The 25847-nt window shown below is 41.6% G+C and overlaps 1 protein-coding gene across 3 annotated transcripts; it reads right to left on the bottom strand.

The window, feature by feature from the left end:
- Nucleotides 1-638: 638 nt before the first annotated feature.
- plod1a (procollagen-lysine, 2-oxoglutarate 5-dioxygenase 1a) lies at nucleotides 639-24763 on the bottom strand. 3 transcript variants are annotated; one of them, XM_069660398.1, is made up of 19 exons: nucleotides 24523-24763; nucleotides 22646-22737; nucleotides 22290-22423; nucleotides 19660-19823; nucleotides 17601-17713; nucleotides 15486-15549; nucleotides 14292-14389; nucleotides 12268-12369; nucleotides 12028-12159; nucleotides 11790-11911; nucleotides 10662-10766; nucleotides 10388-10513; nucleotides 9891-10032; nucleotides 9627-9740; nucleotides 9395-9460; nucleotides 9162-9266; nucleotides 8066-8212; nucleotides 6291-6416; nucleotides 639-2910 (listed from the first exon to the last, which is right to left on the bottom strand). In XM_069660398.1, the coding sequence occupies exons 1-19, from the start codon at nucleotides 24611-24613 to the stop codon at nucleotides 2755-2757; spliced, it is 2199 nt and encodes a 732-aa protein (XP_069516499.1). In that variant the 5' UTR covers nucleotides 24614-24763; the 3' UTR covers nucleotides 639-2754. The 3 variants fall into 3 exon arrangements, with proteins under 3 accessions (XP_069516499.1, XP_069516500.1, XP_069516501.1); XM_069660399.1 differs by lacking the exon at nucleotides 6291-6416 and adding an exon at nucleotides 6617-6742; XM_069660400.1 differs by lacking the exon at nucleotides 6291-6416.
- Nucleotides 24764-25847: the final 1084 nt, after the last annotated feature.

Here is a 25847-nt window from a genome sequence, read left to right on the forward strand (position 1 = left end):
TTACTTCTATATAGTTATTTCATGCCTGAAACAGCTGGCGGGGGCTATGTGTCAGACGAAGCTATTAACTGCACGCTGCCTTTGTTTACATTTTCCAGGGCTAAAATCTGAAGTGAGTGATACATGTGACTGTTTAAGAAAGTAGGATGAGATTTTTTGTTAAACCACAAAGTAAGCATATACAGGACAAAATCAGCAAAGAGATGAGAGGTATGGCTTTGTCCACAGGGGGCGCCAAAATCTACACAAACAGAAAGTTCCTCACAGGAGCTTTAACTATGATGGGAAACATTGAGAAGGACAAAATGACTCCAGTAAGTCTCGTCTAGTGCATGCTGGGAGGGTTTTCCTAAAAACACCAGTCAAATTCAGAAGTGATTAGGAGAAAGAAACTTTAACCAGACGTGGGTTTAATCTGCAACATCACCAGTTCCAATTGTAAAAAGCAGTGTACTACTTTTGACTACAAATTTTTAAAGAGATGGTTTTCAAAGTCAAATATTTTAGGTGGCTGTAAAACAAGTTACCCTTCGGGGATAATAAAGACATCCTTGATTCTAGGTATTTAGTGTTCAACTTTCAAAAACGTATGAAGTGGAAGAGAGGATACCTCCAATCAAAGTTCAGACACACTTCGGTTTGGTTTCACTGTTTTATTCGAGTTGTGGCTTGTAAATAAAAGAAATGTCACCTGTGTGAATATGAAGCACAGTTTTAAACTCAGCTGACATCAGCGAGTCCAGAAGAAAAGGAGAGCTCTGATTCCAATATGAAATCTCACATAAAGCAGGAACAATGCAAAAAACTATCAGGGAGGTTTGGTTTTGTCACAAAATATACAAAAAATAAATAACTTTGGAGTGTCTTTGTTTGGGAGAGAATTGGAGGCTTTGGATACAGAAAACATGTAACGTTAGTGTAACTTAATGGAGTAAAAAAAAAGTTGAAACATTTCTTTTAAAAAATCTACGCTGTACTCCTGATGATTTCCTGAGAGAAGTCCAGCTCAAGGCACCACAGGATCACACAAACCACACAGCCCAGACCTAACAGGAGCCTTCACACTGATCCAACAGCTGCTAAAGAAGTGATGCATTTCTGTACTGTAATACCGTCTGACTGCAGTGTTAATTTGTGCTAATTATCTTTTAATACATTTAGTAATATTCAACATGGACACAAAACTCAAATAATGTTCTTACAACAAATTACAGACAGTGAATCCCCGTCTTAAAGAGTCCTGCACACATCGCACCGCATGTTAAAATTGTTGCTTTATTTATCCCGGTGCAGCTGGTAATATCGTACACCCTCGGTCTAAAGCACTGTGACTAAAGCACATTAAATCCTGGACCCTACACTTCCCATAATGCAACTGCATAGTCTGTTATGTTATGGCCATTGCAATCCACTTTGTAACACAGGCTCTGGTCTGCTAAATATTTGGTGACAAAGTCGGGCGTTATATTCACAGGCTGAGAATGACTCCTCATGATAAGTAAGATCTGGGTGTAATGAGCCCTTTATCTCAGAACAACAGACTGTATATAAGACGTGGACATTAGAAGTCATCCACTGGTTTAGGGACGAAGGTTTTGAAGCCTCAAGTTTGGAATTTTGTCTGTCGCCATCTTGTTTTTTTGGAGAGAGAAGTGACCATATTTGGAGAAGAAGATGGAGCTTTGGAATAAGAAGTTAACACTCGGTTAGCAATGTGCATCCGTGACTGTAATATTAATTAGGAGGCTACGTCTACTTCTTTTATACAGTCTAAGGCTCTGAGATTTATGCCTAATTTTAAGTTGGTAAATGGCCTAAAAACTATTGAGGACACTGAACAAGTGAACAACATGAGTTGCAGCTTTTTTAAAGGATAAACAGAACACCAACACTGATCCAGAAGTTTGTTAAACTGGGACTTAAGCAGCACGTTTAGTTGCTCAGAGAACGCGTGATGTGTCAGTGTGCTGCCCTCAGGTAATCCCACCTTTCTTTAACCCTTAAGATATAAAATATGATTATTTCTCCGTAATTTTATTTTATATCTTTTAGGCAAAATGTGATAAATATTTAGTGACTTACAAAAATAAAAAAAGTAACATTCTGAAGAATCATTATCAATGCAGGCGAGATATCTTCTTTGTTTTTAATTACACACATTCTTCTTCTTTCCCCTTGTCAAAACTGGTGGCTACATTACCCACAATGCATCTTTACTGCTTACAGTTCAGCCAGAAATTCAGGTGTTTAAAACAATAAGCAACTACCATAGCTTGGAGCCTCTAGCCTGAAGCAAGGATAAACAGCGAGCTACATAGTAAGCTTCCTTCTTACTCCGCACCAACACATTTCCAACTTGTAGTCTTTAGCGCCCAATGACGCTGACTCAGGTGACATCACGGGAGGACATTTTCAGGCTTTCCACTAAAGCTGCACACTTTTAAAGCCTGTTAGCACTTTGTAAAATCTTGAATGAAGTGTTACTTTTGCCCCAGTTCTCCTCTTAACTTTGTGCGTCTGTTTTTGTTTCATCACAGAGCAGCGTTGATGTACTGCTGATAAAGATTGAACAAAGAATTCTTTAAAGTTGACACAGAAAAATCAGAATTTTTAACATTAAAACAAACAAATAAAAAGAGAAATGTTCACCACTCCTGTTCAGATAGGAAAGAGCAGCTGTGACGTCCACAGATGTAGTCGGCGTGGATCCTGTTCGGTCTGGGCTATCTGGTGATGTGTGCCGTCTTTGGGAGTTCATGGGTCCACAAAGGACACTGCGATGTAGCGCACGCCGGCGGTGGTGGGCAGGCCTTCGTGGTAGTGGGTGAGGCGGCCCGGGTGCATGAGGGCCCAGCCTTTACGAGGAGCAGAGATGGAGCAGTCGTAGCGGAGGAACCTGCATCCACCTCCCTGCAGTCACAACACAACACATGTTAGAATCTGACACCCGAAGGACCACATGGCTAAGGTCTTAAATAATCCTACAGAAGAAGATGAAGTGTTTCACAGGCAAGTTCACTTCAAGAAACTCTTTTCCACTGCAAGAACTTCACAAAATGTAACGTCTTAGTCACTGGTTTCTTGAAACTTAATTTGGGATCTGCAGACGGTGAAACGTGCAGATTAAGACGATTAGATTTAGTTAAAAGCTAATAAGTGGACTTTTAATCAAGATCATTTAGTCTGAGGGTTGTTTATTATTATATCTACAATAAATGTTCATTTTTATATATTTGTTGTGGGTCTGGGCTGTACGGTGGAGCAGTGGTTAGGGCTGTAGCCTCACAGCTAAAGGGTTCCTGGTTAGAATCCCGGTTGGGACGTAGGGGGCCTTTCCCTGTAGTGTTCCCATGTTCTACAGGGTTCTTGCACCACTTTTAAAATCAAATTAAATGCTTTTTAAGACCTCAAAAAATACAATAAAAGCCCCACTACGACTAGCTGCCGCTGCGTAACTCTGGTGCTTTTGAGATCGTATGTGGGGTTCAACAGCTTTCCCCCCATGGTCCCTAACGAGAATGTTTTTCAGCATAAATTGCACAATGCGTTGTCATTGTCAATGTCACACAGCCAGACGTTTGTAGCTAGCAACAAAACACGTAAAGCTTGTGGAGTCTCTGAGACACAACAGTCAAACAACTTAGATTGTTGCAATACTTTTTGTTACAGTAATGTTAGACCACTGTAGCCTTAAGCACACCATCTGCAAATTTAATACTTACAGCAAATTTAGAGATAATTTATGACCTTGATTTCCCAGATTTTAAGACTTTTTAAAGAGCCACATGAACCCTGTTCTCCCCGTGCATGCGTGGGTTCCCTCTGGGTACTCCGGCTTCCTCCCACAGCCCAAAGACATGCTCGTTAGGTTCATTGGTGACTCTAAATTGCTCAAAGAATGGTTGTCTGTCTCTTTGTGTCAGCCCTGTGATTGACAGGTGACCTGTCCAGGTGTAACCTCGCCTCTCGCCCAACAACAGCTGGGATAGGCTCCAGCCCCATTGGGACCCTGATCAGGATTAGTGTATAAATAATGGATGTATGTTGTGGCTCTGATGACGGGTCTGTCTGTGTAAAGGAAGTTGATTGTGGAAGAAGATAATTGTATTGTTTTATTGTGCAGTTTTATGGCGTTTCAAATTTAGTGCGCATGCTCGTGCAGCGACCAGCAGCAGGTACAGGCGTGTGTTTGTCTCTGTGTTTGTCCAGTTCTAGGTTTTTATAGAGCTTTCATTGAGTCTGTGATATCGCTCTCTATTATTTGCTGGTATGGCAACGTTAAAGAGAGGAATGCGCTTGCTAAGATTGTGCAGGTGGCCAGTAAGATAGGAGTACAGTTCAATAGTTTAAGCACAAGCCATCCGCTTGTTTAGTGCCCATCCCCTTAGTTCAGAGTTTAAGTTCCTTCTACGCCCAAAACTTAAAGGTACAAAAATTCCTTCATCCCTGTCTCCATTCATGCCTTGAATAATGATGGCAAGAAGAGCTAATTGATGTACAGTACATTATATTTGTAGTGATGATCAAGCGATCCACAGATGTCCATCATTAGAGATGAGGATATGCTGAGTCGTGTCCTGTTGATGGTGATGCTGCTAGGTGCATTATTTATTATCATTATTATTTATTATTATTATTATTATTTATAGCCCCTGAGGGGTTACAGTGGACACTTGCCTGCTCCAGAGGAGTGTGTACGACACTTCTCACCTATGTATATGTACAAGTCACTCTGGACACTTGCTTACGTCGACTGCTGCATGTTTCTATGTTTCTATATTGTATTGTATATTTTATGTTTTGGTTTGTGTTTTATGCTTGCTGCAGTACAAATTGCTCATTTGGGACAACAAATAAATTGACTTAAATTTAGTGGGCCGATAATACTAATGTGGTAATCTTTAAAAGATTGTGTCTGGGTTAGGGCGATCCGTTCCAAAGTTGTTATGAATAACAGCACAGATGGGATTTTTAAAAAACTGGGCCCTGGTTCATTAACACAGAAAAAAATGTTGGAGTACCAAAACCTCAAAAGGTTCTTATAAGAATCAGTGGTTCAAAGGTTGTTAAGCTCCTGCAGCGGAAAAGGGCTTACTGTGTAAATCAGATGTTTTAAAACACCAGGCGGTCTGTGGGAAGATAGTCAAGTAGCTGTAGTAACTATTTTTATCAAACATAAAGCACTATTTGGTAGCCAAAAGTTAACCAAGCAGTACTTCAACGAGGACCAAACCAAGTGAAGGAACTTTTTTACATCACGAATGGCAGCAGCTGTCTTTAGCAGTTGCTTCTTCTCAGTTCAGATCATAGACTGTATAAAAATATATCTAGATCTATATATACAGTCATTGGTTCAGATCTATGTATCATCAGACAAACATTGTGGACTAACAGCTGACCGTTTAGTCCACTTAATCGAAGATGCAGGAAAACGACATGAGTGCAACAATAAAAAACAGCTTCAGCTTCACGTTTCATGCAAAGACGACAGACTGACGAACAAAGAGCTGATACGAATGGAAAGTTTGAAACACCAGGGATGAATGTTAACATGCCTGAAGTATGATGGCATTCAGTATTCAATGATCTTATTTCAGCAACATGCTTCGTACACCTACACTGTGTTCCTCCTGCTGCTCTGTGTCTCTAGCATACTTTTTTATTCTGATTCTGGGAAATAATGAAATAGTTTTAGTTTTGTCTATAAACTATGTCAGATGTAATCTAATATACAATCTGTGTTTGATATCTGTGACGTGGACAGTTGTACCGGATTATATTTCAGGTAGATAACATCTCGTCCTTCGTAAGGGATTGTTCAGACTGCCAGGCTTTATCTGTTTTCTGTCGTATCCAGATCGCTTTCAGGGCGGCAAAGAACCACAAGAAACTCAATCTGAACGCTTGACATGGATTCCAAAGTGTCTTTTGCGCGACTCGTAGCATCACACACAGAAACGACTTCAAATCCAGAGGGAGAGAAGGGCATCTTTTTGCTTCCCTACTGTGCTGTGATTGGCTCGGAAGGCCAATAGGTCAAACACAGCACTATCCTCAGCAGGGAAGTAAGGCAGGAGCAAAGCCATGCTGCCAGGTATACCAGCTTCCTTCATTGCTGAGTTTGTGTGATGCAACAAATTGCTGCACGTTTGGAGGGCGAGACGATAGGTCTACGTTTGATCATGCTTGTAATGTGCAGAAAGTCTGATGCAGTCTGAACAAACCCAACTGCTGTTTCAGGATGCAGTAACCACGAGCTGAGATTTCTACAAACCTCTACACACACTCACCTGGTAATCATGGCCAGCTTCATTGAGTGCAATGTTTATAGTGAATGTGGAGGCGTCATGGTGCGGTCTCAAAAAGGGCTGCTCATCTGGCTTATATCTAACTATAAAGGCCAAGTCAAACTGAGCCTGCAAACACAGACAGAAAGGAGTCATGCAAGCATTCGCACAGAAACTGCTCGTCCGAACACATGAACGCCCCTCGCAGCTCCTGCTCATAAAGAAAAGCTCCACCCCGCTCCAGCATTCACGAAGCAGAGAGAGAGGTGAAGGTCACCTGCATCATCATCACCATGTCCTGTAGCTTCCATTACCTCCTCCTCATTTACCTGGTAGTCAACGTCTTTGCTGTTGAGAGCAATGTTAATAGTGAATGTGGAGGCGTCGTGGTGAGGCAAGAGCAGCGGCTGCTCGTCAGGTTTGTACCTCACCACAAAGTTCAGAGGGGTCGAACACTGATGAGAGAAGACATGTTGGTCAACAGAGAACAGAGAGCAGCAGCACACGGACCGGAGAGAGAGCTGCTCACTGTCATTGCATGTTAGTCTGGCATCAAATTATACATTAGACAACATGCATCATTTGTTCACAGAGTCTTTAAATGTTTGTCATGTTTCTGCTTGTTTAGCAGTGATTCAATCCAGTCATCTAAATTATAGACTGTAGATAAGAAGCGGATGTAGCCTCCAGGTTCAGAGAGGGAAGACGATCCTCAAGTGCCTTCAACCTGCATTCTTTATAACAGCCAGCAGGGGGCGATTGTGTGGACGTCTGTAAGTAAATGAGATGCTTCTCTCCCGATTTATTCCCTCAGTAAACATTTTCCTATTAAGTTTATGGTCTCAATCTCTCGTTTCAAGTCTTCAGCATGATGTTCATTTAGAGTCACAGAGACCAGAAAGAGGGGGAGGGTTTAGTGCGGGGCTACCTGGGACTGACAAGTTGCTTTCAACCTGAAAAATGTTTTGCTCAGTGTTTGGTTGTAAAAGAACAAGTCGCTGTTCATTTAGCTTCATTCATTCAGCTTTGTTTTAAGCCCAATCAAGAGTTACGGCTGAACATTGCCTTGTTTCTCTAGGTACATGTCTTTAAGCCTGTTTTTCGCTAGCTAAATTAGCATCCCAACATCCTAACATCGTACAGTTACTGTGAATTAAGGATCTGCTTTGCTAACCAGGCTAGTGCTAGTGTTAACTGACAACTTAGCATGTGATAACGCCGAGCTCCTGTCCAGCTCCACAAGGCTGTGGGGGACGTCATGGGGGCTACGTCCACTTCTTAAATACAGACTGTCTCTGATCATTTATAACACTTTACATCTCAGCAACATAATGACAAGAAACACTTCATTATATTCAGAATCATCCCTGTTTTGTTTCTCGTTATGACAAAGGAATGTAGCCTGACATATAACAAAGTTTTACAGGTTGGTAACAGCTCTACTCTTCAGGTTTGACCAGAATCAAAGTGTTCCTCCAGTCTGTAAACACCTGTTGTCTATGCAGAAACATAAACAAAACAAACAGTTACTTCTGCAAACGTGGGCTACAAGTGCACTCTGGGAAATGCAGTACAAGCTCTTCAGCAATGTCCACTCTGCAAAAAAGCTGGAAACTGCTACAAATATGAAAAACAGGGACACACAGTTTATAGCAGACGTCATTATTTAAGGAAGCTTAATCATGGTCATCAAATTAGACGGGGGATTACTGAGTTTCTGTTCAACATGACACAGTGATGGTTTGACTTCCTGTTCCCTCTGTGTTCAGTATTCTTACCTTGGTGTAATAACCAGGATACATTTTCTCTGTGACCGGAGCGATGAACTCCAGGAGGAACTTGTGCCATTCCTTCTCAAAGTTGATCTGATTCATGTGGATGTCGACCGTGGGGACGTTCTCGTAACCTCCCTGGATTCTGGTGTCCTGACAAACAACAAAATGAATTAAGTTAGGGGAAATGATAAATCAGTAAAGATGAAGAGGAATATTTATTTAGAGTCTTAAATCACTGATGCAACTTGGGTTCTCACGATACCAGAATTCTAATCTTCGATATCTGTTTCGATACCACAGCAACAAGAATATTCCCTCATCATCATCATCCAGGAGAAGTGTGAGCTGGTGTCTGTGTCTGCAGAGGATCTGCCCTTCAGCTGTGTTTCTGTTCTTATTATTATTTTGCTGTTTGGGACGTTTCTGGACGTCCATCGCTGGGCAGAGGTCTCGAGCTCAGCCAACAGTCCGCAGGTCAGGACTACATGAAAACATGTCTGTCTGCTCTGCTCTCTGTCTGTCTGTCTGTCCTCTGTCTGTCTGTCTGCTCTGCTCTCTGTCTTTCTGCGACAGACACTATCGTAACTTCTGCATCTTAATGAGACGTGAAAGGGATATCACAAAATGTCTCCATGTGTCGTTCTGTGACTGAGAACAGCCCGCTGTGTCGCTGCTGTATCAGAGCTCCGGGTGTGACGGAGGGCGGAGCAGACAGACAGACAGTCGACTTCGGCCTATAAAAACTACACCCTGTTCCTTCCTGCCGGGCTGTGCGGAGGTGTAGGTGGTGTAGGTTTAACCGCTGTGAAACAATCAGAACTTGATTATTTTTGTTTCATTGCTTTCTTTACAATAACGGCGCTCCTTCTCTTCACTTCCTGTCTATGTCGTTCGACCACAGCTGCTCTCTCTCTTTTGCTCGCGGCAGCTTTGGGTTGAAAATCTGACTGTGGATCTGCTGTTTGTTTTAAAGCTTCGGTACCTTTAGGTGCTATCGAACGTTACAAAAAAAAGGGCGATTGTATAGTTTTAAAACATGTGGTCTTGAAAAGTATAATAAACGTAGATGCAACACAAAGACACTCGTATGAAAACATACCACGTTGCCTCCTCCTGACCACTTCCCAAAATGCTCCATCTCTTCAACAACGTGGTTACAAGCAACATCGGAGAAGATGGGGAACCAGTAAACATCCGGACACGGCTGAGGACAGAAGAGACAGCCGGGTTTAAACACACATTCGTTCATTCTGTTAAAATCTTGACTTCTTACTCTGTTTGACAAAATGTGAACAGCTCATGTAGCCTCTACATCCGTCTGTCTGTACTCACAGTTTCTACCAGTTTTTCTTTCATCATGCGAGTGTAGTTCTCGTGGATGTAGCGCTCCTGCCAGTCCTGAAACAAAAACACTTTGTTTACTGTTTGTTCGAAATGTCTCCTGTTGTTCAACCCACAGCTTAACTTATACAACCAAGACAAGTTACAAGTGCTGAATTCATGTTCTTGGGCACCACTGCTGCAGCATTCAGTAACATGAACAGTGAACAGCTGATGTTCTCACCATGGGGTTCTCAAAGATCTGCCACAGATCGTTGTGAAGATGTCCGGTCTGATAGTTGTCTGTGGACAGGATGCGACCGAACGTGTGCATGTTGTTCACAAACATGAAGACTCCCTGAACCAAAGATCAAATGTTATAATAACGATAAAATGATCATTTTCTGAACTAAATGCTAAAAGCTAAAAACATGTAAGTGTAAAATGAGTAAGTAGTAATAAATAAAGCTTAAAGTCCATAAAATCAGTGTGTGTGTCTCTCACTGACCTTGCTGCGGATGCTGTGGCAGAACGCCATGTCAGCGTCTAAGATCTGAGAGGTGAACAGCTCGTAGTCTGTGAGCTCTGATCGCAGGACGCTGGCCTTCACCAGGTACACATTGGCCACATACGGGATGTTCCACACACCCCTGAAACACAAGGACAGAGTTAAAGTTTCTCTATAACAATGAGATAAGCACCCACACGGATGAACGCTAATGTTCGGCACGCAGCAGCTCGGGAAAACTGATATTTGTACGGAGAAATGAAAAGAAAACCAGAGAGATGTGAGTTTATTATTTAAAGACAAGTTACAGGAATCCACGACTCTGTCACAAGATCATCTTTGGAGCTAGAGTCGAGGTTAATTTGATGTGATCCTGTTACACACATTCGCAGCATGTCTTTGGTGATTTGGAGCTGTTTTCTGCAAGACTGATCTATCAACACATAAACTCTAGTCTAAATGCAGCCCTGATGCTTCAGGGAACAACGTCAACTCACACTCTGCGTCCTTGAACGATGTCCACGTAGTCCTCAGACCGGGCGTAGTACCCCTCCGCACTCAGAGCCCCCCAGAAGTTACTCCACAGGCGACCAGCTCGAGTTATCATCGGAGCCACGATGGGACTGAGGGACAGTCGGAGGAGTCTTATTACGTTCATGAATTTGGACTACTACAGCAACAGATGCATGCAAGTACATTACAGTAGTAGAAATGAAGACATTTAAAGTCCCAGATTATCATCAATAATTCAGAATAAAGAAACACACTTACAGGTTTTGTTCTATGAGGATTTTGAGCGCGTTGTCGTTCTTTAAAACCACTTCAATGTCCAGGCTGAAGACATAGTCACAGTCCTTGTCCTGCCGACACATATCACTGAAAGAAGGGAGAGTTCATCACACTTGATGCATATTGAACTACGATTTTTTTACCAAAACAGTCTCTGATGCAACAAAATCCTGCAGGTGATCCAGGTGTGAACTGAGATTTAAGGTGAGCTGAGAGAAACTTTCCTCCTTCACTTGACAAACATGAAACGTGCATGTGCTTCGTTCTTCAGAGTGAAGCTCAAACTTAAAATTAACAAGACAAGAACATCCTTAAGAGTTTGCACAGACTGTAAAAAAAGATGGCCGACATGACAGCTCCCTCAAAGTGAAGCCAAACCCTCTCTATCGCCCCCTGCTGCCTGGCTGCAGTATAGCTCATAAAGCCCGCCTCCTCCATGTTAACAGATGGGACATGAGTCAAACTATAAAATCAAAATTAACGTCAAATACATTTCTCTGTCATTATAGTTAGTTCTTATCATGCTGATTTATGTCCAAGTGTTAATGTTTCTGACCTGTTTATTTTTAATTAGATATTTGATGCTATAAAAAGGGGGTGTGGCCTCATGATTGACAGCTCTGTTGACAAATGGGGCTCCTGCAGCGTTTCGTTCCCGAGTAGCAGAGTAGAGGAGGAACGGCGAGAGGAGACGTAACTAACACTAACACTACAGTCACTGAACTTTCCATCAGCGTGAATATCTGCTTCAGACCGACACGAGAAGCTGTTCTGCTGCAGACTGAGCCCACCTGAGGGCTCCAACACGCCAAGGACACCTGAGGGCTCCAACACGCCAAGGACACAAGGTAAAGGTGTGTTTAGGGTAGAGGAAGGGGCGGGAAGCCAATACTGCGGCTCCACCAGCCGATGTCTGCTGCACACACTCTGGATACAGATGCATCTTTATAAACATCCTTTGTTTTGCACAATCAACTCCTCAACAAACCTGAGAAAAGAGCTTCATTCTGAATGATCTCTCGGTCACAGTAACTGAGGGTAACAAGCTCAACATTACAGCAGGAGACCGTGCAGGATTTTGTGCATCCACTGGGTTCATATGAGACTCACAATCCCAGGTTTCTGGCAGCAGCTCCGTCCATCTCTTCTTGAGGCCCGATGACCTTGACCTCCTGATAAAGACGTCCATGATCCTTCAGGAAAGATGTGACCTGAGCCACATGATGAACGTCCTGCAGGAAAGGAGAAACAAACAGACACACAGATGAAGTTATTTTCGCTACAACAGGTTCTTGGTAAACACTCGCCTTCAGGGATGTTGGGATAAAGGTGATGTATGAAATGTTACCTGGCTGTGAATGAAGAGTTTGAGTCTGTCCTTGGGATACTGGAGCTTCAGGAGGCGTTCAAAAAACACGCTGACGAAGGGGGTCGGCTGCTGAATGAAGATGCCGATCACCACCACCGGGTATTCACTCTCCTGTTGGAACAGAGCAACAAGAATCATACATCATCATTAGCATACCTCTGGCCAGTGATGGGGAATACTGCACAAAGACAATAAGGTGTGATCATAATGTTATCAGACCTTCAGAGCTGTGAGTGGGCGGAGATCCTCTTGACACGGTGTGTATCCCGTCTCAAACGTCCAGGTGTTGGGGATGTAGTTTCCCAGGTAGTTGATCTGAAGCTGCAAAACAAATATACATGTGTTCTTTGAGTCTGATGTCCAGTGTTTAACGAAGACCATCTTAAACAAAGAAGCCAGAGGGAGCGTCAGCTGATCTGTCAGCCAAATGTCAAATGTTCGCTGCGTCAGAACGAGGGCGGTACCCGACTCCAGATCCGATTATTTGTTCCTTTTTTTTCTCGGTTCTGTCCACTACTAAACTCCTGTATCAGCCCACATGACTCTCATGTTTTTACCTGTAGGAGTTTTCTTAAGGATATTAAAACATTTCAAGACCACTTCTTTCTTAGTTTTAAGTCATGTATTATCATTTAACTGGATAAAGGTTTTTTGTCAGCTAATGAGCTAAAGCTAGCTGCAGCTTTGCTCGTCCTATGGCCACTTTAAACGGCTCTAATCAGAGTTTTCACGTTGGCTGCATTTCCATCGTTTGTTTTTTGCAAGTGTTTTTAAATTTGCGTCATATCTGAATCTGCAGCCTGTTTCTTCTAATAGATTATCCGCGATTATCCGTGTCAGCCAGCTGGAGTTTAGTTTTTGTCTTTACTTTATGGAGGAGAAGAAGAGACGTTTGTGGGTAATTCATCTGCGGTTAAAAATCCTTGTGAATGATGACGCATTTGTATAAAGACGAAAAGAACAAGAATAGACAAACGCCTTTGAAGCGTCCTCCTCTGCAACAAAGTTGGTACATTTCTGCCTTTTCTTTGAAAGGTTGCTTCTTTCCGTCTCATGGAGAAAGTGATCCTTTCCATTACAAAGGTTTCTTACACTATTTCCTTCCATTCACTGAGGTTTCAGGGGTCTGGTTTATACCGTTTCCTTGTAATTGCTTTTTAACAAGCAGTAAACTGATGAGAGTCTTTTCTTCTCTCATCACACTAAGATAAAGGACGTTAACATTTTAGGGCATCCATAACCCAAGAACCTTCTCAGACTTAGACATAAATCCCCCCTGAACCTTTACGTTGTTGCATTGCTTTTGTGTGTAAAAATCAGAGGAAATCTGATGCTGATGGAAATAAACACACAATTTCCTAAAGGTGTTATTAATGAAAAGGGTGCACTTAACGTTTCTAACATGGCAGCAAACGTCTGCTGCGATTTTAGGACTTTATGTCAGTTTGTAAGTTTAAGGTCTGTCGTCCTGTCGCTCCTGCAGATCCGTGTACAATTACAAAGCTAAAACTAACGCGCAGAGAATCAACTGACAAAATGGGATTCCAATCGACGTCTTCTCAACTGATGATTCTAAACGTTGACATATAGGGGGCAGGACTCGTCAGAAGTTATTCAGCAAATTTAGTTTGTATCCAATTTGGGAACAACGAAGGAAAACAATATCTATATATTTCTGCAGAAGTTTTAGAGGAAGTGTTACATTTTGTTGTTTCAGTAGAGCTGTGACAAAGCAACAAATCGGTTTATAGAAAAGCTATTTATGGCTTAAAAATTCCTTAGCTTTTTCACACTTGACATGCGTCATTCTCCACAGTCACCTCACAAACACTTCCTCACAATGTGGCGTCTATTTAAGCTGCAAGAGTTCTGCTCTCTCCCTCGTTGCCAGCGCTCCCCTGCACCAGTTCTGCACTGATACTTTCAGCCCCACCACCACACCAGCATCCACCTGCAGGCTCCAGCTCCAGGGGGTTTAAGATATCATCTCATCCCTCCTCAAATTTCTGCATGTAAAATAAATCTGCGAGGAGTGATGAGGTTGGAGCCGAGGCGCCAAACACAAGCTGTGTTCTGCCGCTGCAATAAACACTTCAAACTATAACAAACGTGATTCGTCTGACTGAACTATAACCCCTCAGACACCTGCATCGCCTGCTGTTCCTGGATGCAGGTACTCTGATGGATCATCAGTCTGCTGTATTCAGCCTGTGATTGGTCGGTGTGGTTTGTTGGGTCTGTACCTTTGTTGGTCCGTTGCCGTGGATGACGACAGGCAGGGTATCATACAGAACATTTCTGGCTCGTACTCGTCCATCCTCAAACTTCAGCACCACCTCGTCTGGAAACACACACACACACACAGAAACACACACACACACCACGCTCAGCATTTAAATGTGTCATATTCTCGTCCTTCCTGTTAATTTGGAGGAAACAGTATTTTCTGCATCAACAGGGTGTCACCTGGTTTCAGGCAACTTTTTAAATTGTAGATTTGAGTAAAAAATAAAAAACCAGGTCTCAGCTGAAACTTATGAGCTGTCTGTGCTTCTCGGTACATGTGTAGACACACATGGGTGTGGGCGGTCAGCAGAGGACCAATTGAAAATGTGCTGCCCGGGGCCCTGCAGCTCTCTTTTTCTGCTCTCTCTTTTAACGCTGCAGCAGAGAGAGAGGAAGTGTGGGAGTCGGTGGTCCTCAGGGAGTCCATTCATGCCCGTCTGCACTCCTGATGTCATCTCCGTGAGCTTTGACACTTCCGCCTCGCAGCCAACTCACAAATTCCTTCCTCGGCCTCAGAGGGAAAAAAATGCCGCAGACACTTTGCAGAGTTCAGCTCATGTCTAAACGTGCAGCTTTGCCTCAATCACAGCGACTATACTGTAAACCCCTCGGCTGTTAAACATGGGAGGTTTACTGTAGTGCACGTCCGCTGTGACGATGAATCAGAGGATTATTAACCCAGTTAGAGACCAGAGACGGAAAGTAAGGAGAGGAAGAAGAGCTTGTGTATTTTCCCAAAGCATCAGAAGGACATGCCATTCCCAACAGCTGCAAAATACTCTCAACACTTTAACTGTTGAGGGAAAGTACAGACAGTTTGAGCAGAGTTCATCGTGTTATAATGGTTCTATGCTGCTTAGAAAACCTGTTTTATCGAGTTCCTCTGTTTCTCTAAAAGTTGCTTTTTATGTCTAAAAGTCAGAAGAGGAAATCTGATGCAGATGGAAAGAAACACACAATTTCCTAAAGGTGTTGTTTATAAGAAGGGTGCACTTAACATTTCTAAGAGCAGACGTCTGCAGCGAGCAAACGTGTGCCTGTGTGTGTGTGTGTGTGTGTGTGTGTGTGTGTGTGTGTGTGTGTGTGTGTGTGTGTTTGAGGAATGTATCTGCTCCATAAACATAACTAGCTGAGTTAAAGGCTTCACTCACCGAGGGCTCCGTGCAGGTTCTGGAACAATCTGCATTTTGTGTCCACCGTGATGTTTATGGATTTCTGAGACATAGAAAAACATGATCGTCACTTTGTGTCACAATATGTATATAAATGTGTATATATATATAAATAAATATCTAAAAGCATCAGTTTGTAGAGAAAAAGTGTTGAAACTGTGTTTTTCTAAAAACAGAGGCAGAAGAAACATCAGATTTTTATTAACACTTTGCATTGTAGATTGTTCAATAATAAAGTCGGGCTGAAAAAAGTCAGATGGGTGAAACTACCAGAGTTTGTGTTGCATGGTTAATTCAGTATAATGTCCATTTACACTTGTTGCTTGTTGCATTATTACTCGTGCACTACTGCGACCACTTTGGGCACACTTTTAACAAATAACAGCCTTAATCCTAAACACACCCTGATGTATTTACCTGCTTTGTTCCATCTCAACCCTTAAGATGAGCTGATGATGCTCTGCCAGATCGTGGTTCGTGATAAAGGCTGAAGGCAGACGAAGGAAGGTCTCGAGCTTCTTTTAAACCACCACTTAAAACTTTTCTTGGAAATGTCTGACGTAATTTTTTGTCATTTTTATACTGTTTTGATTTGCAGGATATTATCCATTCTATGGTATATTCTTCCTCACTGATCAGGTCTTTCGTTTCTCAGTTTACCTGCCTTCATGTTTGTTGTGTATCTCTTTGCCACATTGTTAAGATGAGTGCTATTTAAACAAAGTTATTATAATAAATATCATTGTGCATTTCGGTCGTAAAGATCAACTTTGCTGGCGCTAAAACTGGCTGCAAAATAAGATGCAAGGTGCACAGTGGTTGCATGTAGCCCTTTAATAAATCAGGCGTTTGTTTTGGGCGTTTCATTAATTAAACCAGCCAGCGTGTCATCTCACATTACCTTTAACAGCAGGGTGAGCCCTCACCTGGCACATTGCCATCCATATGGCAGATCCTGCAAGTTGTTGACCGACCAACCCAAGCGGAAGGTTAAAGCACGCAACAAGACAACAGGACGTTAATGGGAGAAGCACGAATCTACATATTCCCTGAGGTGAAGCGGGCGTGAGGAGGAAGCAGTGCGCATCAACAGAGCGGCTACACATCGCCAAAGGTGGTAAAGTTGTTGTGTATGTGCCTCGTGAACCAGCCGTTAAAGGCTCATCTGACTAATGAACCCTTTAAAAAGCAGGAAATAATGAGGGGGGTCTCTTGTCACGATTCTGTTTGTGATTTTCATGGATGGAATCTCAAGGCGCAGCGGGGGGAGGAGGGTGTCCAGTTTGGGACCTCAGATTTTCGTCTCTGCTTTTTTAATGGATGGACGAATGGAAACAACAACGCCACAGACTTTTGTCCAGGCTTTCACTGGTTAATGGTGCAGCCCCTTTCTGATGCTTCAAGATAGCAATGAGCCAACGATGCACCTGACCTCATCATCTAGACAAACTCATTGGTGCACAGATGGATGCAGGTACATTTGCTTCATGGATGCTGGGCATGTCTTTCAGGACAGAACAGTTGAATCGGGCTGTGTGCTGCTTTGCCTGCTTTTTTCTTACAGTTACTTTGCTGCTGTTTTTTTGTTAACTACCTGCAATGTTTCAAATTAAAAGCCTACATGTAACAGGAGGGATCCCACCTACTGAGCGACTGGAAGGTTTTTAATGTGAAACATCTGTGCGGAGAGCGCTGACTCTAATTTACAGTAGCTGAACAGCGCTCACAAAACTGCAAACTGGAGGGGACAGACAATAATGAGTGATACAGGATTTCTGTTAGAGTTAGAGCTTCAAAGATGAACATTATACTGAATTTATCAAGAAGAGTTTTAATTTAAGTATCAACACTGAATTAAAACAGAAGCATGTCAGAAGCATGGAGGCGTCTTTGTAAAAAAGGATGAAATTTTGTGGTAGAAATAAATGCTGCTCTGAGAAACATATGGTGCAAAATAAAAATCCCAGAGGAAAAATATAAAACAAGATTAAAAATCATTGTTTTTTATTGTTATTGTTACAACATCTAGTATTTAATGTGACTTTGGCGTGAGATAAGGAAAAGGACAGATGAGTGCAGTGTTTGAAATCTTACTCTTTTTGCAGGGTCGATGTAAATCTTGGTGAAGAACAGCTGGTCACTGTCGTTGTCTTTTCCTGTCCAGTTAGAAACCATCTCTTTAATGTTGGGAAGGAAGCCGATGAAACCTGAGGACACAAACAAACACAGGAAACAGGAAGTGAAAAAAAAGATCATCAAATACTTTCATTTCCAGATTCATGCAGATGAACTTTGTCATGTTTCTACATTCAAACGCATCCAGGAAAAGTCGTCTGCCAACACTAATGAGCACTGCTGACTAAAGACCTGCTGCTTCTCTGCTATAAAAAGAACATGGCCGTTCTCCTGCCTGCAAACATCTGGCACGTCATTAAAGGAAGACTAGAAGTCGGCAGCCACATCAGCAGCTTGTGAACATAAAAGCGTGAAAGAGGCGTGCAGGGCAGGCTCACAAAGTGCATTTGTTATGAGGATGGTGTAAGCAGAACGCTGACCATGTCACCTGTGAGCATTTCTGATCGTTACATGTTGTCTCAGTGAGCATGATGCAAAAACAAAGAGGGCATTCATTCGCTAAATCTTTACAGTCCTTCTGCTGTTCATGTTTTCAGATCATTTAGCAACAACTGAACGCTGCATTGTTCAAGGACTGATCACAGCTTTGCATTTAAGGTGCCCTTTGTAGACTTTAACCTATTTTAACATTTAATTACATGTGATTTATTGTCAGCATCTTTAATGTCCAACAAACCTTTTCAACTTTCCTTCCTTAAAAACTGTAACAAAGTGTCAAAGGTTACTGTCACTGCACTGCTAACCGTATTCACTCTTTACTTTCTTTGCAGGCACATTGTCGCCTCTCTTTGCTCAATACGACCACCTACAGATCAGTGCAGTAGGAATATCTATTTATAGATTTGATAGATCAATAGATAGATCTGCATGAAGAGCAAAAGCAGGTGATGTAATCCACAGTAATGACATCCCGGCTCCCATCAGTGGTCATCTGACGAGGACTTACCTTCTTATTAATCTCTATAAACAGACGTCTGCAGCAAGTTCAGCCAACAATCTGCTCGAGATCAAAAATTCAACTTGAGATAAATTAACTTGATGCTGTGTCAAGAAAGCCGTTCAGCGTTTAGATTTCCCAACTTCCTTGAATGCATCATAAATGATGGCTCTGCCCTCCGTCTCACGTTAAAGTAGTGTTCTTCTCCTCTTGAGGACAGACCTGACAAAGCTTCATGTTGTTCCTAATCTGCATCATGATGTTGTTCTTTCAGCAAACTGAAGAGCCGTTAATTAAAGTCGATCACAAGAAAATCTGTTTCTGTTTGGGCTTCATCCCGCTGCAGTAAGCCAGAGTGCAGCCTCTGTGTAACTTACTGTTTACAGTGAGACTGAGACTCAGCACAGACAGATGAACGGGCGCTCCTCCGGGGGATGGGACAAATGTGGAGGGGAGAATTTCACTTTGATCTGAACACACGGTCGCTTCTCAAGCTGCTGACTGGACTGTAAACAATGCAGCGCACGGGAAAGTCTTGGCTGGAAGTCGCTAATCGCAAGCTGCACCGTAATTCCTGTAAGGTTTGCCGTCACTTCCAGAGGATATATCTTTATCAGACGACAGCTGATTGGTTCTGGTGCAGTAGGGAACAGTAGGGAGCAACTAACAACCTTCTCGTAAGAAAATTGCTTCATCGTGAAACTAGAGGTCAAAATCTCCACAGGTTACCTAACTGAGATAAGCTTAACAACAAATCTGTTGGTTCGTTTCAGTCAAAGGGGCTCTGGTGTTTGAAACCGTCTACATCTGCCTGAATAAGACACTTCCATCCTTTATTTTTGCCCCAGTGGAACACCAGAGAATCTAATGTAACCACAGTTCAATCTTATCGCCCTCCAAGTCTCTGCAATGTCTCTCAGTACTCTCAACTTATTACAGAACATCCTTGTCCAGGGTAGAAGTTTGGTTATGTGCATGTACTATATAAATCTGCTGACAGGTCAATTTCAAGCCTCAAACCTCCTTTTTCAGGGTTAAAAAACAAACAGAGATGTGTAAATGAAAGGATGGTGGACGTACCTCCTGCTCCGATGAACCTGTTGCCCTCCCTGACATGTGGGTGTTTGTCCTCCAGGTGTCTGTCGGGCCAGATCAGACTCTCGGAGGAGAAAACCACCTTGTGTCGGGCCTGCTGGAACTTCTTGAGCAGCTCTTTAGGACCAGAGGCGAAAACCACGTCGTAGCTGTGTCAAACAGGGAGTGGAAATAGAAACCATTACTGCGCCGTGTGGCTCGGCAGCGTGTGAAGCCAGTGACATGGTCAAATCAAATTAAAGGGTGGAAGTTATAAGATGCCAGCGTTCTTTATTTGGAGAGTTAAGTTGCCAGTGGTTGTGTTTACTGTTAAAACAGGGAATGCACACTCTCTGGTGATTTCAGTGAGTTTGTTTTAGCGGGTTTAAGAAGTGAAACTCTTATAATCTACTTTTACTACTTATAAGCACCTTTAAGGCTGTATTAAAGATACAGGGCAACACTTTGGGAGATATATATATATATTTTTAATTCCAGGAGTGTCCATGTACCAGCCTATCTCTTATACAGAACAAAACTAAACTGACTGAGCTGTACAGTGAGGACCAAAACCAAACCATGTGCTTCTATATGCAGGCCAAGGTTCTCAACGATTTTTCAAAACTTTACTATAATATTTTACCTCATTTCCATGGCTCTGAAGAGTCTAAAAAGAAAGGCCTAGTTAGAAATCTAAAGCCCTTTTTACACTGCGGTTCCGCCTCAGCGCCGCAACGAAGCTCCGCCGTCCTGCAGCCTTTGTCATTTTACATTGGACCCAAACAACGTCGGCATAAAGCCGCCCCAGTCTGTGTTTTTACAGCGTTCCAGCGTCGCGGAAACAAAACGTGCCTCACAGACACGGTGCTATTCCGCCTCTATTATGTCTCTGGTACTACCTCCGACGTCGCCTCTGTGCATTTTACATAGAAGACGAGGCGTAACAGAGGCATAATAATCCCGCCTTGAACTGGCAGTGTAAAAAGGGCCATAGGCTGCAGTAATGAGGCTCTTCCTCCAGTGTGCTATGTTCTGCAGACAGGTGCTGTAGAACAAATAAATATGCAATGCCTACATGTTTACACACACAGTAGACGCCATTGAACTAGTTGATGCATCAGTTGAGCAGAGCTGCTTCCCCCACACTGCCAACATGGAAGGTTTTTGTGCAGACCTAATATTCTGCACGGTTAAGGTCAGCCTCTCTTGTTAACCATGTTTTTTAGTTGTCCTCTGAAATTCAAAGTGCTTGCCTGATTTACTCAAACACTAGCTACAAATGCAAAAGTGTATGTATTGCTAGAGATGTTTAAACAGTCACCACCGCATTGATTCTATGTTAGCAATTCAAGCAGCATATTTTGCATAGTTTGAAACCATTTTTAAGGCACTTCATGACTTTTCTAGGAATTTAATGAACGTGGGAACAAGATAACAAAGCTGGAATTTCTCGTGATAATTTTCTGTTGATCTAGAAAACAGAACCTGGTCACTGTGGTATGACAGAGCAGGACATGCCATGCTGTCATTGCTGAACCTGTTTCTATGTTTGTTTTGTGCTTCACGAGTTATGATCATGTGACACTATGTGGTGCAGCGTTGTTATCTCGTGACAAATAAGCTGAGATCTTGAGAAAACAACTGAAATTACTTGTTACAAATAAATAAAATGTATGGATGTATGTCCACTTGGGGCTTCCATACTGTAGAGATAATGGTAGGTGAAATTTTTGAGACTGTGGACCGAGCCTGATTAGCTGCTTCCAGTCTCAGTGCTAAGCTAGGCTAACAACATCCTGTTTTGAACTAACAGACATGTGACTAACAATCAACTGAATATCTCCCTCATAAAAAAGAAAACAAGAATATTTCCCAAATAAGTTGAAATATAAAGAGCTGGAAGAACGTAAGGCCGAGCTGGAAGAGAACATCGCCCTGATTCCCTCAACAAAAAGACTTTTTCCAATTAGATTTTAGATAATTAAAGAAGATAAGTTTGTTTCCAGGAGGATAATCTTCACCATGATCGCATAACTTCAATGTCACCACCACTCAGCTTCTAACTTGTCTGTGTTTGATGTTTTTGAGAGACATTAAAGTTTTGAAATTAATCACTTGGGGATTTATCTGCGTATTTTTTATCTCCTAGAACATAAAGTAAAAAATCTCTGCATGTGTGTAAACCACAGACTTTCTTTCAGGTAAAAAACGATTCACTTTGAGACGAGGGAACCACGACTCATTTCCATTTTAGGACACATTCCTGCAGCACTCTGTTCCTTTAAGGGATTTTTTTCCTCCTCAAGACAAAACAAACATAACGACCTGCAGGAAGAGATATTACATATTCAATCACTTTCTTGTCAGTATTCTCCCCTGCACTTAATTAAAAGTAGGTACATTACTGTTGTGTGGTAATGCTGAAAAGACGTGTCTACTTAACCTGCACAGACAAGAGCAGAACTACACAACAGAAACACTGACAACAATAACAGCCGACAAGTTCATGCAAAATGAACTGAAAGGAAACAATGGCTGCCTGCAGCAAAGAAAAACACAGCTGGTGTGATTTAAAAGTGGAAACTCCTGGAAAGCGTCAGTGTGTTTCTCCGACAGTTGCATTAAAGACACTCTACCTGTCGATAAAAAGGATGATTTTGTCCTTCGTCTTCATCCCCTCCAGAGCTGCTTTCAGGAGACTAACTTTTTGTCCTCCTCCGGGAGACGTCATGTAGTCGCCTCCTTTCCATTTCTGACCCCGACCAAGAACCTTAAAACACACACAGACGTCCATTCACTGCAAAATAATTTAAAAGATATGCATCCTATAATACTAAGATGAAAAGAAACACCTGACCTGCAGAGTGTTAGTGAATGCATTGTCTCAAATGGAAAAACCTTGACTAAGAAATATTTTCTTCCTTCTAAATAATAGACAGAGAAGCTTTCATGGTCAGACAGCAGGAGAGGTACTGGCTGCAGGGTTTCTTACCTTGACTGTGTAGTTAAAATGTTTAGCAGACCTCAAGAATCGCCTGAAGCCGTCTGTCTCTTTGGTGGCAACTGTCAGAACTAGAAGTTTCTCTGGAGGACACAAAATCAGACAGGAATTTAGAAAAATTATTGTGTGTGGAATCTTACCTTTTCTTTTGCCTGAAGCTTAAAAAGACGCCGACAGTGCAGCCGTAACTGACAGTCTGTGTGATATATGATTTAAATGTGCCAAGAAGGCATCAAACTGAGGTATGAGCTATAACTGTCTCTGCATCTGTACCTGCGATTCATACCCTCCATCATATGACATGATATATCTTATCATTTCATACAAGACTTTAAATGCACTTGATGCATTTAATTTCCTCATGTTAAAACTACTTTTAAGTAAGATGATGTGTTTAAAGTGGTAATATAAGTAATAATGTTTATTATTGCTTTTATATTTGCCTTTTCAAACACACTCCAGAAAATTCTTGAAAAGGAGATTTTTTAACCGTAAGAGACGTCACTCTTGGGTTAATAAAGGTTAGAAAAATAAAGAAATAATAGAGACATTTTTATTTGATCATTTTCTTGTTGAAATAGGTTGTAATAAGTTAACTGCAGAAACAAACTATATTATATATTTGTTCAAAGAAATTTAGCGCAGCTGTTATAGAGGGAACACTGATGCTTATATTGTATCAGTAATAAGCTTTAAATATATCTCAGGTTATTGTCTCTCTTAATTTTTGTCATCGATAATAAAACTACAAGATCTGAGTTTATGGTCAACATCTTGTTTCAACTGTTCATTCAGTCCTTTATTCTAACCCCCTTAAATAAATATAGTTTCATCAGTTTTCAATAAAAAAGATCCCAAATCGGTACCACTTTAAGTTGTATTCATTTCTAGAACATTCCTGCTTCCTGAACTGTTTCTATTATAATTATCAAACCAAACGCGGTTGATTTTTAATTTTTGTTTTTAAAACTCCTCTTTCAAAAGACCTACAGCTGATTTATGAGACTGTGTACTGTAGTTTATCAGTGTGAGGGGGAAGCACAGAGTGGTGAAGAGTAGTAATACCACCGTGTAGAAATACTCTGTAACAAGTTAAAGTTTTGGGTTGATAATGTCTGTAAGACTGCAAAATGATATATAATATTATTGATGCATACAGGTACTAACGCTTCTGCAGATGGTGAAATAAACACCCAAGTAAAGTACAATAAATGTGCTTTCTAACACTGTAAATGTCGCTGAGACGGATAGAAAGTCTCTTTTATGTCTTTATTTATTTGTTTTTATTAACAGTATCTTAACAACACACGTGTTAATGTGGTATTCCTGCTGGTTGTAGCTATCATTAATTAATGATAATATATAAATAAATATAGCAGAGCTGACAGCCGTCCACGTCAGCGGCATGGAGGTCCTCCTCAGAACGGAGCAGCCTGAAGCTTCCTCTCTCGTGTGAGGAGCGAACTTAATGTTAAATCCCATTCATTTTAGACTTAACGCCTTTTTCAATTCGAAAAGAGGCACACATACACTAAGTAATGTAATTAACTTACTTTGTTCTTTGTAAATCACTATTCGGCATACTTTAGCGGCGCGTGTATTAACAAATCTCAGCTTTTCTCTGAGCCTGTTAACGTACACACAACTCTGAGCGGCTGTAAGTTTATTTACAGACAACTCTGCTGGAATGTTCTACAGGCACGGCCATGTCCCTGAGAGAGGGTCTCATTCAGCCGGGGAGTCTAACTCAGCCTTAACACCAACTCTATTAAAACTTAATCTAACGCCATTATTTTTTCCAACATGTGGAGACTACACGGTGTCTGTGGTTAGGCTGCAGACAGAGCGTGAGTCCCGGGTGGACTTACCTTCGGGGATCCGCTGCTCTGCACCGTTTGTTAGTGAGAAAAGTTCACAGAGAAAAATCACTGCAAACGAAAGAAAGGTCCACTGTCTCATTTTGCAAACGTTAAAATCCCTCCCAGAGTCCAGAAGTGAACTGAACTGCAAGCTTTTAAGCGAGAGAGCCAAGGGAGAAAACTTCACAGGACTGTGTTAGCTCTGCCTGCAACCCCTCCACCCTCTCTCTCTCTTTCTTTCTCCCCCTCTGTCTCTCTCCCTCTCCCCTCTGTCTCCTTCCCCTCAGTCACTCGTTCTCTTTCCACACAACAAAGTCTCTTTGTTTTAAACGTCAGAGTTGCAGTTAATGTCTAAGAGGATTACACTGTTGGTTAAAGTATAGAAGTAATTATATTATAATTCAGATTTTTGTTATGCAGAAAACTAATGTTAAATCTACATGCACATGCACCGCCCACTTTCCAAAATGGGAAAAAAAGCTGTTTAATGATGACCCAGCTGTTCCGTGGACATGAGAAGCTGCACGTAGCCTAAAATACCCCAACAAGTGTATCTTTGTTTATATATTTTTGCTTTCTCTAAAATTGTACACTGCAGCTAAACGTGTATAAATAATGCTGCATTTTAACGTCTATTTTTAGATTTTTCCCCCCCTTCTTTGTTACTTTTGTGTACTTTGCCACTTGTTTAATGTATTTATTAAGTGTACTATGTAACAAGTCAGTGGTATTATTTTTATCAAGTGTACTTTGTAACTTGTAAAGAAAAAGTTTCAATACATTTGAAAAGTTTTCTAACATAAAAAAAAAGAATACAATAAATGCCCATATGCATGCACTGTTTGAATGCATTAAAGTGTATGCCTATTTAAATTAATGGCATAATCTTTCCTATAATATATATTGAAGCGTGTTGTTTTTGTTTTCTACTTTCCCTGCACATATTTGAATAAAGAAAACACTAAATTCAAGTGATGGCGGAATAATCGGAAAAAATAGTTTTCTACTGGGAAAGTTTACGTGAATGCCCCCTCAGGTCGGAACAACAACTCGAAAAATTTGGTACTCGACTCGCCGAGTTGAAGAACTTGACATCAAAGTAAAAGTTGGCTTGGTGTTCAGAAACTTTATACTAGTTCCCGTGTGGCACATCAATATCTGGCTTATTTGTAATATGGTATTAAGTTGTAACCCCCTGTTGTTCCACGTAGAGTGACCTGTTTTAGTTCTGATCAATAAGATGTAACACATATTTTTAATGACGTCGATTTTGGTCCTGCACGGGGACATTAAAGCGTATAAACAAACAAAAGTCGAAAGAACGACTACCAAAT

The sequence above is a fragment of the Semicossyphus pulcher genome, unplaced genomic scaffold, assembly GCF_022749685.1.
Source record: "Semicossyphus pulcher isolate SPU_LCO1_2020_fin unplaced genomic scaffold, fSemPul1.0.p SCAF_13, whole genome shotgun sequence".
NCBI classification, from domain to species: Eukaryota; Metazoa; Chordata; class Actinopteri; order Labriformes; family Labridae; genus Semicossyphus; species Semicossyphus pulcher.

Coding starts and splice junctions, on each gene's coding strand:
- plod1a (XM_069660398.1), bottom strand. CDS start 24,613: ATGAGACAGTGGACCTTTCTTTCGTTTGCAGTGATTTTTCTCTGTGAA. Junction 22,424..22,645: donor ATTTTAACTACACAGTCAAG/GTAAGAAACCCT, acceptor GTGTGTTTTAAG/GTTCTTGGTCGGGGTCAGAA. Junction 17,714..19,659: donor CAGGTTCATCGGAGCAGGAG/GTACGTCCACCA, acceptor TTGTGTCCTCAG/GTTTCATCGGCTTCCTTCCC.